General features: G+C 40.0%; 1 protein-coding gene across 1 annotated transcript in view; it reads right to left on the bottom strand.

Annotated features, from left to right (window-relative positions):
• Positions 1 to 13961, bottom strand: part of RB1 (RB transcriptional corepressor 1) — a 292199-nt gene that overhangs the window by 147737 nt on the left and 130501 nt on the right. The window contains exons 15-17 of the mRNA XM_075852244.1: positions 8952 to 8983; positions 5459 to 5535; positions 2743 to 2942 (exon numbers count right to left, since the gene is read on the bottom strand). Of these exons, the coding sequence (XP_075708359.1) occupies positions 2743 to 2942; positions 5459 to 5535; positions 8952 to 8983 (309 nt within the window). The remainder of the gene's footprint in view (positions 1 to 2742; positions 2943 to 5458; positions 5536 to 8951; positions 8984 to 13961) is intronic.

Here is a 13961-nt window from a genome sequence, read left to right on the forward strand (position 1 = left end):
GTTCCCTCTCAGCCGATTCCGCCAGTTCAGTTGAATTGACGGCTCGGCTGAGAGCAGGTCCTGCGTGTCTAGGTTCATAACTAATATGTGATCGATATTAGCTGGATCCTTCATATCAGACACACGCAGGACCTGCTCTCAGCTGAGCCGTTAGCTCAAATGAACTGACGGATTAAACTAAAAGAGAACAATACAGCTTGTATGTACAGTATACATAGAATCTGTATTGTAATCTTTTTTTTTACTAAACGTTACTTCAAAAGTTGCTTAAAAACACAAAATACGTAAATTTAATATAAAAGGTGCTCCCAAAGGTGTACATAGGTGAACGACCTGTAACTACCGTGTTTCCCCGAATTTTTTTTCCAATATAAGACATACCCCGAAAGTAAGACATAGTGGGGCTTTTGGGGATAAAAAGAAAGTAAGACACTTTCTTACTTTCGGGGAAACACGGTAGTACCAGGAAAACGCTCAGGTTTCTTTCTGTTACTTGTTTTCCTGTGAAAATGGACTGTAAGTAAGCGTTAAAGGCAACCCATTACTAGGACAGACTCTTTACCGGTCCACGTTCCTGCTGTGGAAGCATCTCTTTTAATAATCCTGTGTTCCCCAGTATCATTTTTAGCCTTTTTATTCTGCACGGTATATATGTTTCTTTGCAGGATGCCTCTGCACTTAAAAGCGTAGCATGTCGGCACATTTCTCCAAACCAAAGTCAAAAGAACACTTTTGGCATGCATCAGGTAAATGGGACCTTATGGATGGGTTTGGCGTATGTGCCATGAGCATCTCTGGCGCATATGCCAAACCTAAACCAAAACGCTATGTGAACATAGCCTTTGAGACAATTGAAATTCAGTATTCAAAGTGATAACTCAGGGGCTGCTATTCAACAGACATTCATGTCCATACATCACTGTATATGTCCACGCATCAAGCACGTTAATAGTCAAGTTAATAGTGTCGGGCGCTGGACCAAATTTTATCCGTAGTACAGTCAATTTAACAGTTTCAGTGCTGAACCAAATAAAAATTTCTTAACAGTAAGGAATACAACAGCAAGCAGAAACCAATACATAGCATTTCAGCTTTCGGGTTTTTTTTCTCTTCCCCTTCCTAAAATATACTGTAAGCTACTAGTGATAAATATGAACGTAAAGAAATAGCAATAATGTGAGTTTCTAAAGACATCTTTATCATGTAAAGTGGAGTGTAAACTGAAGTGTAAGCAGGCCTATGTCAGACATCGATTTTGTCATTAACCCCTTAACGATGAATGTCCTTAGTCTACAGCGACATCTTTTGGCGTCGCTGTAAAAGAGGCTGATGAGCGCTCATCCTCTAAGCAGGAGCTGTAACTTACAGCTCCTGATCTTAGAGAAGCCTGCTGAATACAGATGGGGTCGGAAAACATTCGGACCCCAGCTGTTTAACACTTTGATCGCTGCGGTCCGTGACCGCGGCAAGATCAAAGGGAACTCCCCGCTTTGATCTAGTCATCGGAAACCCGGTGACGTGATCAAACACTGGGGAATTCCTCTGAAGTCAGCCCTGGAGACCTAAAAAGGACTCCAGGGCTGACTGTTCAGTTTGCCTGCTGTTAGGGAACAGGAGGAGTATGCTAATACATTACAATTAAAAAAAAGAAAGTTATAAATAAAGTTATCCCTTAATGGGATTTTTAAAAAAAAGTAACAAAAAAATATATATCCATTTTTTTAAAAAGTCATTATTTTGCATAAAATATATTTTATTGGCCCTACACTAAATAAAAACAAAAAACCTACACATATTAGGTATCTTAATGACCGTTATAACCTGAAGAATTATTCTAACGGGTTATTTAACGTAAAACATGAACGGGATAAAAAAAAACCAAGAAAAACGATGCAGAGAATCGCTTTTTCTTATGTTTACGCCATAAAAACCTCCAAACTATGAAAATAAATAATATAATTTTCTCCCGCTTAAAACAAGGCCTCATTCGGCCACGTCAATGAAAAAATAAAAAAGTTATGGCTGCTGAAATGCAGAGAGGTAAAAACGGAAAAATGTAGCTGGTCATTAAGAACTTTTCAGGCCCGGTCATTAAGGGGTTAAGCATTCAAAACTCCAGGAAGCCAATTGTTAAACACCTAAAATTGGTAAGCAAAAAGTGTAAGCAGTATAAAGTACCAAGTTTTTGCCACGTCCAAACATAACTCCCCTAGTGCTGTGGATAGAACAGGAGCGTGTAACGAACATTTAAAACACGGTGCAAAGAAAATGAAGCTCGAAAAGTAAGCAGGGTGCAGCAAAACCAACATAAAAACATAGAAGCTTGGTTCATCTAGTGTTCCTCAGGATCTATCCAGCCTGCCTTTATTATTTTCCTTCTATTTTTATATAGATATATATTTTTTCCCAGGCATCTTTAAATTCACTTACTGTTGAGTTTCCATCCACATCTGCTGGAAGTTTATTCCAAGCAGCTACTACTCTACTAGTAAAATACTATGTTATGACATTGCTTCTGATCTTCCCCCAACTAATTTCAGATCGTGCCCTTGTACTTATGTTTCGTTTCTCATTAAAAACACTTCCCTCCTAAACTTATTTAACCCTTTAACATATTTAAAGGTTTCGATCATGTCCCCCTTCCCCTTAATTTCCTCTAGGCTATACAAATTCAGTTCTTTACGTCTCTATGGCAATGAGAGAGGTGATATAAAATCAGGTGCTTTTAGCAAAGTAACTTACTGATTGCCAGGCCAAGCACTCCATGATCATGTGTTCACAGCGCTCAAGGTATTTGATCATGTCTTTTGTTAGACTTGGTTCAGCTTTAATAAAGCTCTCAATCACTTTGTAAAAATCAAATGCTTTCTGCTCAAAGACATGGAGAATCCATGGAAAAGAAATGGTAGTTTCTGAATTCGACAGGCTTTGAAAAAGATTTCCTAAAAGAAAAAAGAAAATAAGAAAGAAATTTATGGATGTGGTTTTATAGCATTAGTCAATTAAACTCTTACGCCTCATGCGTGGCCGGCCAAGTCCTGTCAGTGATCCGAGGAAAGATAGAACATGTCCTATCTTTCCTCGGATCGGAGACTCGGATCATTTTTCACGGACCCGATTCACCCGCTAAAGTGAATGGGTCCGTGAAGACTATTGGGTGCCACTCGGATGCCGTCAAAAACAACCCTAGTCCCACAATGGTCGTGTGCATGAGGCGTTACACACTAATATGTTGAATGCTTACAGAAACAAAAATGTTGTGCAGTAATTACAGAAAAGGTATTAAAGACTTCAATATATTGTGAGTGTATTTCTGTAATGGACCCTTGCCACACTTAACACTTTCACTGACAAGGATATATGTAACTCAAGACTTTTAAAGTTTGCCATAACTATAAAATAAGGGCAAGCGCTGACCAGATCCACATAACCTGAGGATACTCAAAACTGTACCGCTATTGGAGTGAGATATTGGATAGAATAGTGCCATGGGACCCAATAAGCCGTATATTGGGGTCAAAAAAGGGTTTAAAGGCACCAGGGGGAAATTATAAATTTGCCCTTAATGTTAACAAGGAGAACAACTATAAATAAATGGAAAGATAATAGCCCAACTGTGTTGTAGTCTTGAGAGTCCCAGATAGAAATCTTAATGAGGGCTGAAATATTTTGCAAAATCGCAGAGGAAATAATAAATCCAATCTTGAGTCAGTGGGCAAAAAGACTCATGAAGAGCAACTAAGATATAAGGAGGACGAGTGTTTTATTTTTCCTTTTGCGGCCCTAATAGGGGTGGGAAAAAAAAAAAAGAACGAAGTCGGCGATGGGGGCAGATAATATGTAATATTGTTTTGGATCTCAAATAGAACTATTAAAAAAAAGAAGAAAAAAAAGATATAACTGCTAGAGCTTAGATGAAAGTAACACCACTGGTTCACTCTTACTCAAGTGTTAACTGGCATCTGGATCAACAAAATGTTTGGTATCTATAGTTCTGCTGATATTGTGATATGTGCATGTGGACGTAGGAATAATCGGCATGTATGAACACTAATTATTTTTAGGTGGTGTCTCTGCTCAGGTCAGACTTTTAGCCACAAACATGAATTTGTATACTTTTCTTTTTTTTCCAAAACCTTACTTTGATGTAAAATTGCATAAAAGTGCCCATAAGTGTAAAGTGCTGGGTCGCTATTTTTTTTTTTTTTATTACAATGTGCCTGATCAATGACAGCAGAGCTTCTCTTTGTATGGAACATCAGTGCTGCCTTCATGAACGGTCATGTATCAGAACAGCTTTCTCCACACTAGCCTGTGTGATTCTCCCTCTGCTCTCGTCTCAATCTACACTCTGATACAGACAGCCTGTTATCTGCCCTCCCTAAAGATTTGGGAGCTTTCCTCCTTCTCCATTTTCTGATCTGCCAGTACAACTTTATTAGCCTCCCTGCTGTTTTCTCTAACATTATGAGAAGGGAGCAGAGAGCAGAAAGCGTCAGTCTGTCAGAAGTGGACTGATGGATTTGAGTTAAAAGCAGCAGCACAGACAGTTATCTTCATGAGCTACACAGACTCTACAGCAGCAAAATGGTAGGAAAGTTTTAATGAAGACTATTTAGAAAGTTGATTCATTTTGCATTTAAGAAGCAAATATATAATAATAAAAAACTTTAGTGCAAACAGTATCTATAGCCTTTAAGGGGAGTTTATCACAATTTCGCCTTCCAAACTGCTAATACCGCTATATTAAAAAGGATGATCCTTTTTCAAACATACCCGTTGCGCAAGTCAGCCGATCGTAAACCATAAAAAAGTGCTTTTATTCCTCCAGGCACCGGATGCAAATGAGCACTGAAGAGTCATGCAATACAGGTTTCTGTTTAGAATGCAGGTGACTTAATAAATTGCAGGACTCGAGTGGTCATTTACATACTGCGCCCAGAGAAATTAAAGCACTTTTTTATGGTTCAGGATCGGCTGACTTGGGCAACAGAAGTATGTTTGAAAAATGATTATCCTTCCCTTTTACCGGTATTAGCGGTCAGGGAGGCGAAAATGTTAGGACAAACTTCCTTTAAATAGTACTCCTTTGTTTATTCTATTAAGTTTTCACAAAAGCTTAGCTTTAGCCTGTTAACATGGTCAGATCCCGAACAGCAATTGTCAATAATTCCTTTCCTTGTGGGACTGTATTTCCACTCTTAAAAACTGAGAAAAAGCTAAAGAAAGTGTCTAAATGCCTAACTGCCAGTTATCATATGATGAACGGACAATGTTGTACAATAAAGTACAAACAAAAAAAAACAATAAGTGGGGTCAGTTCACAGAGTTTTTTTGGTGCTAATTTTGATGTGGAAATAGTATATACAGTTAATATTTATTAGATTCTATTCAAACTTTTAATTTAAAATCCTACTATATAAAAAAGCTAATATAGGAAATAACGCATTTTACTTACTTCCATAAGTAGCCACAACCACTTCAACAGCACAGGCTAACAGACAAATATGAAATTTGTCATTATTCAACAACATGCTATATTAAAAGAAAAAAAAAAACATTCAGAAAAGCAAACGGACACAAGAAAGAAACATAGTACCGTCTCTAGGCACCTGGGATTGTGGAACAAGAATTAATATTCAATATAAAAAATATAAATATATATTTACTTGAAGCATACATATTGTAGTTACCTAGAAAACCATTCTCATGACTGTGGTAGCAAAATCAGTATCCAAAACATGATGAACAAAAACCTGAATGTGTTTTATGTCCATCATGTTTTGGATACTGATTTTGCTGGAAATAGTTTTCTAGGTAAATACAATTTGTATGCTACAATTAAATATATATTTCAATTTATATTTTTTATACTGAATATTCACCTTTGTTCAACATTCCTAGGTGTCTATAGAGCCGGCACTTTCATTTTTCACTATTTAAATCTCCACCAATACTGTCATTGGGCGCTCAATATACTCGTCAGGGGTACTTTCACTATTGTATAGACACCTACTGGATATATTTTTAGTACAAATTTCCCCTGACTTTAAGAGAACAATGGGAGGGGGATCAGACGGTTATAGAGGAGACGAAACAGTAGAGGTATTAGAGATTATGTCTCTTAGCGAGGCTCACCGGCTATCACACCTGAACCCGTTATATCGAATATATAGGAAGTCAGAGTTATTTTAAAATTGGTGCTCGCGGTCCCCCACTATGTAATTGTTGCAAGACGAATAGAGCGGACCTAATGCACATGATGTAGCGTTGTCCCAAATTATGTCATTACTATAAAAAGGTATTTGACCTAATCAATTAGGTTCATCACATATCCCTTCCGCGGCCAAATCCTCGGTTATCTGGAAGGTGTTCCGCTAGGTGGTGACCACCCAAAATTGGCAATTGGGTGAATGCTATACATGGCTGGGAAACTCATTGCCCTGCACTGGTTAGAGGAGTCCACGCTGACTAATAGGCTGGGTTCCCACTGTGTGTTTTTGATGCGTTTTTAAAACCGCATCGGAATCAGTGCCAAAAAAACCGTTCGAAAAAGCCTCCCATTGATTTCAATGGGAGGCAGAGGAATTTTTCTTTCCAAGAGCGGCTTTAAGCCACTCGCGGTAAAAATAAAGCGGCATGCTCTTTCTTGCTGCTGCTCCGCCTCTGACCTCCCATTGAAATCAATGGGAGGCAGAGAAAGCAGGGTTTTTTTTGCCCGCGGCCGAAAAATACAGCGGAAAAAACGCGGCAAGAAAGTGCAGGCAGGTCAAAATCTGCCTCAAAATTCCTGCAAAAAAAACCTGTGTGAACATGCCCTTCATACCCTGCTTTTTTCTTTGTGGCGTTTTTCGAACACGGCAATTGGGCGGTCAGAGACGCCAGGGAAAAAAAAAACGACTCTGCCTTGCATTGAAATCAATGTTGGGGGGGGGGGGCTCTTACGCTGATTCTGATGCGGTTTCCGCTTCAAAATCAGCACAAAAAAACTCACTGTAAACTGACTCCAAGGCTGTATTCACAGAGTTTTTGCTGGGTTTCGCATGCGTTTTTTCGCTGAGGCTTTTGGCCGCACGTCAAAAAAAGCTTCAAAACTGCACCCTGTGAATACACCATTACAGAAATTAATTGGCTAATTGCTCATGAGAAACACATTCATGCTAAACAAGATATTTACGAAAGCCATGTGGCCAAAATTGTTGGAAACACTGGGTTTGGCCTCCAACTCTCTGATAAGAGATACAACATTTTTTTGGATTCTCTAATATAATTCAAACAAAAACATGGTGCACGAGGTCACTTGAACTATGTAATTCTTTATAGTTTGCATCCCATTTAGAACAAGCCATACCAAATTTAATCTTTGTATAACGTCTTTTAATGGATTCCATATGACTGACTATAAGTATATGTTCACACATAGTTTTTCAGGCGTATTTCTGAGTGTAAACACCTTGAAATACGCCTGGAAAAACACTAGCAAAACGCCTACAAACAGCTTCCCATTGAATTCAATGTGAAATACACTGTGTAGTTCATGAGGTGTAGATTTACTCAGCTGAAATAAAAAACTGCCTCGTAAAAGAGTAGCATGTCCCTTCTTGAGGTGTTTTTGGAGCAGATTTTCCATTGACACTATAAAAAAACGCCTCGAAAAAAGCTTTGAATGAAAAAAAACCTTCATTTTCAGCTTGAAAAAAAAACGCCTTGAAATCAGACTGTTTTCCCTTGAAAACAGCTCTGCAATTTTTAGCCACTTCTTTTTCTACTAATACCCTAAGATGCTTTGATGTTTGATTTTGTGTCATGTTATGACGTCATTTTCTAACATTTTCTGCTAAAATATGTCTGTGTGGGACTGGAGGGATTGTTTTTGTTAATTAAAGTTTGTTTAAAAAAAAAAATGGACATGATTAAAGAAAAAAAATTCTGAGAGCGGACATGATTTAGACAATCAAAGGAGATGAAATCATGGAAAATCTGTGTCGCACCCAAAACAATGCAGCTTTCCGTCGGGGGACCTAGCTTTAAAATGTACTAACACAGTGCTATTCTTAACCCTCCATCGTACTTCTGGGCAAGAAAACCATTAACATACACAGTCTATTACTTTGTGCCGTAGGCTACATTCACACAAGCATGTACAATTTGCGAGACCGTATTTCCTGCATCTCATGTCTGTGTGCCATCAGTGTGCTTTGCGTGTGGCATTTGTTTTTCACGGGCGTGATTATCCTCTGCAAGCACTTCCTTTTTTTGTTTTTCATTTCTCTGTATTTCTTTAGCAACTGAAGCATGAACCAGATAGCACACGGACGTCGTCCATATGCTGTCCGTGTTTTTCACGCACCCATAGACTTAAATTGGGCCGAAAAACTGACCAATATAGAGCATGCAGTGAGTTTCACGAAGGAACCCTTACTGTAAGGGTATGTTTACACGCTTAACAAAAAACGTCTGAAAACACGGAGCTGTTTACAAAGGAAAACAGCTCCTGATTTTCAGACGTTTTATGAGCAACTCGCATTTTTCGCAGCGTTTTTTACGGCCGTTTTTGGAGCTGTTTTCAATAGAGTCTATGGGAAAAACGGCTCCAAAAACATCCAAAGAAGTGTCCTTCACTTCTTTTGACGAGCCGCGTAAAATAAAGGCTCGTGGGAACAGAACATCGTAAAACCCATTGCAGGCAATAGGCAGATGTTTGCAGGCGTAATGGAGCCGTCTTTTCAGGCGTAATTCGAGGCGTAAAACGCCTGAATTACGTCTGAAAATAGGTCGTGTGAACAAAGCCTCACACAATAGGAAAACAACAGGGAAAGTAGTGCTGACAGATAAAGGGGCAGGAAGCAGACGGCTCATTATCAAAACGAGAGAACATTCTTGAACAACCACTTCTACAATATCCTTCTAATTTAAAAGTACTGTTTGAATTAAGCCTTTGAAGAACAAACCTGAAGTTGTGCACGGACAAACGCTCTTCTTCCTGAAAATCAAAGAACAAATTATATGGCAAACAGCTTGAACTTTACAGAAAAATAACACCGATCTCTGATCATTTTAAGACTGCACTGAAGGAAATTGTTCAAAGTATATTTTACAGTATTATTAAGCAGAAAACAGGAAACAAGCTCTGACTACCAGTCAACTATCATTTGTTTGAAAGAATTTCCTGTGTGTTCATTCATAACATTTAGCAATGTTCTATTCTAGCAAGCTTTATAAAAGCAAAAAACAAAAAAAAAAACAGATGCAAAACACACGTGCCATCCTTTATGGGATTTTACGGTTATATGACAGACATGCAAAATACACAAGCCTCAGCATCCAGGCTTTGGACCACAGGAAGCAGGATAGGCATGATGTAGCCGATTTATTCACCACAAGCCAGCCCTGGCCATTCTGAGTGATGGTGAGATGTCAGACTGACCGTGAATCAGAATATTTAAAGAGGCTCTGTTACCACATTATAAGTGGCCTATCTTGTACATAATGTGATTGTGTTTTTTATTTAGAAAAACGATAATTTTTGACGGAGTTATGACCTATTTTAGCTTTATGCTAAGGAGTTTCTTAATGAACTGGGCGTGTTTTACTTTTTGACCAAGTCATGTCTATTCACAATCCTGACACTTCTGTAGCGTCTGTTTGAGATTTACAGCAAGGCAAGCGTAATCTCGCGAGATTACGATGTAACCGGTCATTTAAAACGAGATTACGTTTTCCTTGCTGTAAATATCACACAGACGCTACAGAAGTATCAGGATTGTGAATAGACATCCCATCCTGGCTGGAGGTAATGTATATTCATTGTGAGGACACTTGAGTAACGTTATAGTGTGTTTATATGGCTGCACATAGTGATCTAGTAAGATTACTATCTGCTTTGTGAATGTATGGGAAAAAGTGTATGTCGCTGATTGGTCACTGATTGGTCAGTCATACACTCCTCTGTACAACGCCCACTTGGTCAAAAAGTAAAACATGTGCAGTTGTCCATTAAGAAACTCATTAGCATAAAGCTAATATAGGTCATAACTCCGTAAAAAATTATCATTTTTCTAAATAAAAAACACTGCTGTAATCTACATTACAGCGCCGATCACATTATGTACAAGATAGGGCATTTATAATGTGGTGACAAAGCCTCTTTAAACTCCTGGCACTGTGTGTACTCGTGCAGAGAAGTAAATGCTCTAGAGGTACAAACTGCAGAAAAATAGAGTATCTCAGAAAAATTTTGTAATGCAGATGTGGAGGGGTGGCTGCAACAATAACGAGATCAAAAATGTGCCGCTATGAAAAGGATATAGGTTCTGCCTTAAAGTCAGGGAATTTGTTGCTGCATGGGAATGTGTCCCTGTCACGATAGTAGGAGAGAGAGAAAAGTTTTGCTACATGAGAGGGCACAAAGAGGCAATGCAGTGTTCAGCCATAACATTAAAACCACTAACCGGTTAAAGGCTATGTAAACCTTTGAAAAGCAAAAGGCTTTGGTTTTTTTTAAATAAAAAGGTGTATCAGTGTGTTTTGTGTAACTTTGTAAATACTTTTAATTAAAAATAAGTTTTTACTTTTTTAGATACAGCTGCTCTGTATTCTGTATACAGAGCAGCTGTATCTAGTGCTAATCACTGAATCCGACAGTCCTGCGGACCAGACGGGTTCAGTGTCGGCGGGTCCTGCTGGTCTCTTACATGCAGGATCTACCTGTAAACTATCACATCCAAGTTCATAATCGGATTTATTCGCCATGCCGGCGCCTCACGATTCTTTTTTTTTTTTTCACATAATCATTAAAGAGGCTCTGTCACCAGATTTTGCAACCCCTATCTGCTATTGCAGCAGATAGGCGCTGCAATGTAGATTACAGTAACGTTTTTATTTTTAAAAAACGAGCATTTTTGGCCAAGTTATGGCCATTTTTGTATTTATGCAAATTAGGCTTGCAAAAGTACAACTGGGCGTGTTGAAAAGTAAAAGTACAACTGGGCGTGTATTATGTGCGTACATTGGGGCGTGTTTACTACTTTTACTAGCTGGGCGTTCTGATGAGAAGTATGATCCACTTCACTTCACAACGCCCAGCTTCTGGCAGTGCAAATCTGTGACGTCACTCACAGGTCCTGCATCGTGTCGGCCACATCGGCACCAGAGGCTACAGTTGATTCTGCAGCAGCATCAGCGTTTGCAGGTAAGTAGCTACATCGATTTACCTGCAAACGCCGATGCTGCTGCAGAATCATCTGTAGCCTCTGGTGCCGGCTCGTCTGACACGATGCAGGACCTGGGGAAGTGACGTCACAGCGTGATCTCTCGAGAACACGGCTGTGTCTGCACTGCCAGAAGCTGGGCGTTGTGAAGAGAAGTGGATGATACTTCTCGTCAGAAAGCCCAGCTAGTAAAAGTAGTAAACACGCCCCGATGTACGCACATAATACACGCCCAGTTGTACTTTTACTTTTCAACACGCCCAGTTGTACTTTTGCAAGCCTCATTTGCATAAATACAAAAATGGCCATAACTTGGCCAAAAATGCTCGTTTTTAAAGAATAAAAACGTTACTGTAATCTACATTGCAGCGCCTATCTGCTGCAATAGCAGATAGGGGTTGCAAAATCTGGTGACAGAGCCTCTTTAAATAGATTCCATGATAAAACATCACTGGTAAAGCCCCATTCGGTGCTTTAGCAGCAATGACATCACAGCGCTTGCTTCGTTTCACTGGAACAGGCCTGGTCAAAAGAGACCAGGCCTGCATCGCTGGAGGAGAGGACGGTGCAGGAACGGGGACAGGTGAGTGCGGTACTACCTACAGTGGCATTATCTACAATGCAATGTGCGTCACCATCTACAGTAAGGCATTATCTACAGGGGCCACAATCTGCAGGAGCCAGTGTACACGGAGAGGGGCACCATCTAAGCTGTTTTTTACGCTACAAGTAGTGGTCAGCAAGTATCCACTAGCCTAGCCCTTTATATTAGAGCTTGTAATATAAAGGCTCGGCTGGTGGATACATGCAGACCAATAATCATAGTGTAAAAACCAGAGGGGAGCGTGGCAAAACTAAGTTTGTTTAAAAAAGTATGCATTTGCCCTAAAACCGTGACAATTCTACAGTATTCCTTCCTAACACTTTCACGCTGCTGCACCGCAAAGAGCTGACGTTGGAAGGAGATATCACTTTACACTTACGGAACTAAAAGTGTAACTAAACTTTTTATAATACATGTCATTGTGACGTCAAAAGTTTGAGCACCGAGACCCCCGAGCAGAAGCTACACCGAATGATCTGTGTACGGACTAATAGACTTTCTATTGAGCAAGCACACCTCTCACTCTGCTTTCCGCAAAAAGTCAAGCAGAGTGGATCAGAAAAGAAGCGGTACAGCGCTAACCTGAGCACTTCTGCCGCTTCATTTTAGTGCGAATCTCACAGCTCAGACCTCTACCTATCAAAACTTTTGACAAGTCACTACGACATGTCAAAAGGTTTATACAAGTTTAGTTACCCTTTAAAGAATCTGCTGCTAACGAATTCGTGCCAGGTACCAATGGACACCTTGTATAGTCCGTGCCTCGAAGAACAAGAGCTATTTTGGCGGTACGAGCAGAAACTACAGTGTATGTGAGCTACAAATACAGTAAAGGCGACATTAGTACAGAGGTTATTTTATTAAACATGAGAGAGATCAGAATTTGATAATTCCTATCAAAACTGCAACTCCAGCCACGTCTCCCCAAAATCTAGAGGACCCCTCACAAGTGAGGCCAGTGAGAAGAAATGCTTTTAAGTAATACAATCTGATAGTTTGGTCCTTAACATAACAAAAGGTTAGGCACATTTTAGTCTACCTACAAAAGTTGCAAATTCATAAAAAGTTTCACTTTAAATTATTTTTCTAACTTCCTCCGTTATTTACATATCGGCGCCGTTATATTTGGTGCTAGATATGTAAATAACCCCCTGAACTGTCAATGGGGCGTGTAAATGGCAAGGGGCGTGTAAATGGCAAGGGGCGTGTTACCATCACTGTGACACCGGCCAGCGGCATCAGAGCTCTCACTCTTCAGCTCTCGGCAGACAAGGACCACAAGACTGTGTGATCTCTCACTCCTACTGCGCTGCCGACGATACCTTCTTCTCCTCTTTTGTTCCACAGCAGTGGCGGAGCAGTGTGTGCGCGCACGCACGCATGCACGCTCTCCTCTCCATCTCTTGTCAGACAGTGAATGAAAGACTGATCTCACGAGAGAGATCACACAGCACAAGCAGCTGTGACACGGCCCATAGCTGATTGGACAGTGTCACAGTGATAGTAACTGGCCCCCTTGCTATTTACACGCCCCATTGACAGTTCAGGGTGTTATTTACATATCGGGCGCCAAATATAACAGCACCGATATGTAAATAACGGAGGAAGTTAGAAAAATACTTTCAAGTGAGACAGGGTTTGTGAAGCGCTGTCTATTACATACTGCACTCAGCTGCACATGTATGGGCAGGTGAAAGATTCTCTTTAAGAGGCAATGAAATATTTCAACAAATTTATTATAAATACATTTAAAATACTTTGAACTTAAAGTGTAGCTAAACGTTTGACAAACTTCTGACATGTCATAGTGACGTGTCAGAAGTTTAGATTGGTGGGGGTCCGAGCACTGAGACCCCCACCAATCGCTAGAACGAAGCAGCTGAAGGACTCGTGTGAGAGCTCAGCAATTTCGCGTCCTTTCGGCTTTTTCCGGAAAACTGATGTATCGGAATACGGGCTCATAGGCACGATACATTTATCATAGACACGATACATAGACACGATACATTTATTTCCGCGCTCACACCAACACTTCAGCTGCTTCGTTCTAGCGATAGGTGGGCGTCTCAGTGCTCGGACCCCCACCAATCCAAACTTCTGACACGTCACTATGACATGTCAGAAGTTTGTCAAACGTTTAGCTGCAC

This window comes from Rhinoderma darwinii, chromosome 2, assembly GCF_050947455.1.
Source record: "Rhinoderma darwinii isolate aRhiDar2 chromosome 2, aRhiDar2.hap1, whole genome shotgun sequence".
Classification (NCBI taxonomy): Eukaryota; Metazoa; Chordata; class Amphibia; order Anura; family Rhinodermatidae; genus Rhinoderma; species Rhinoderma darwinii.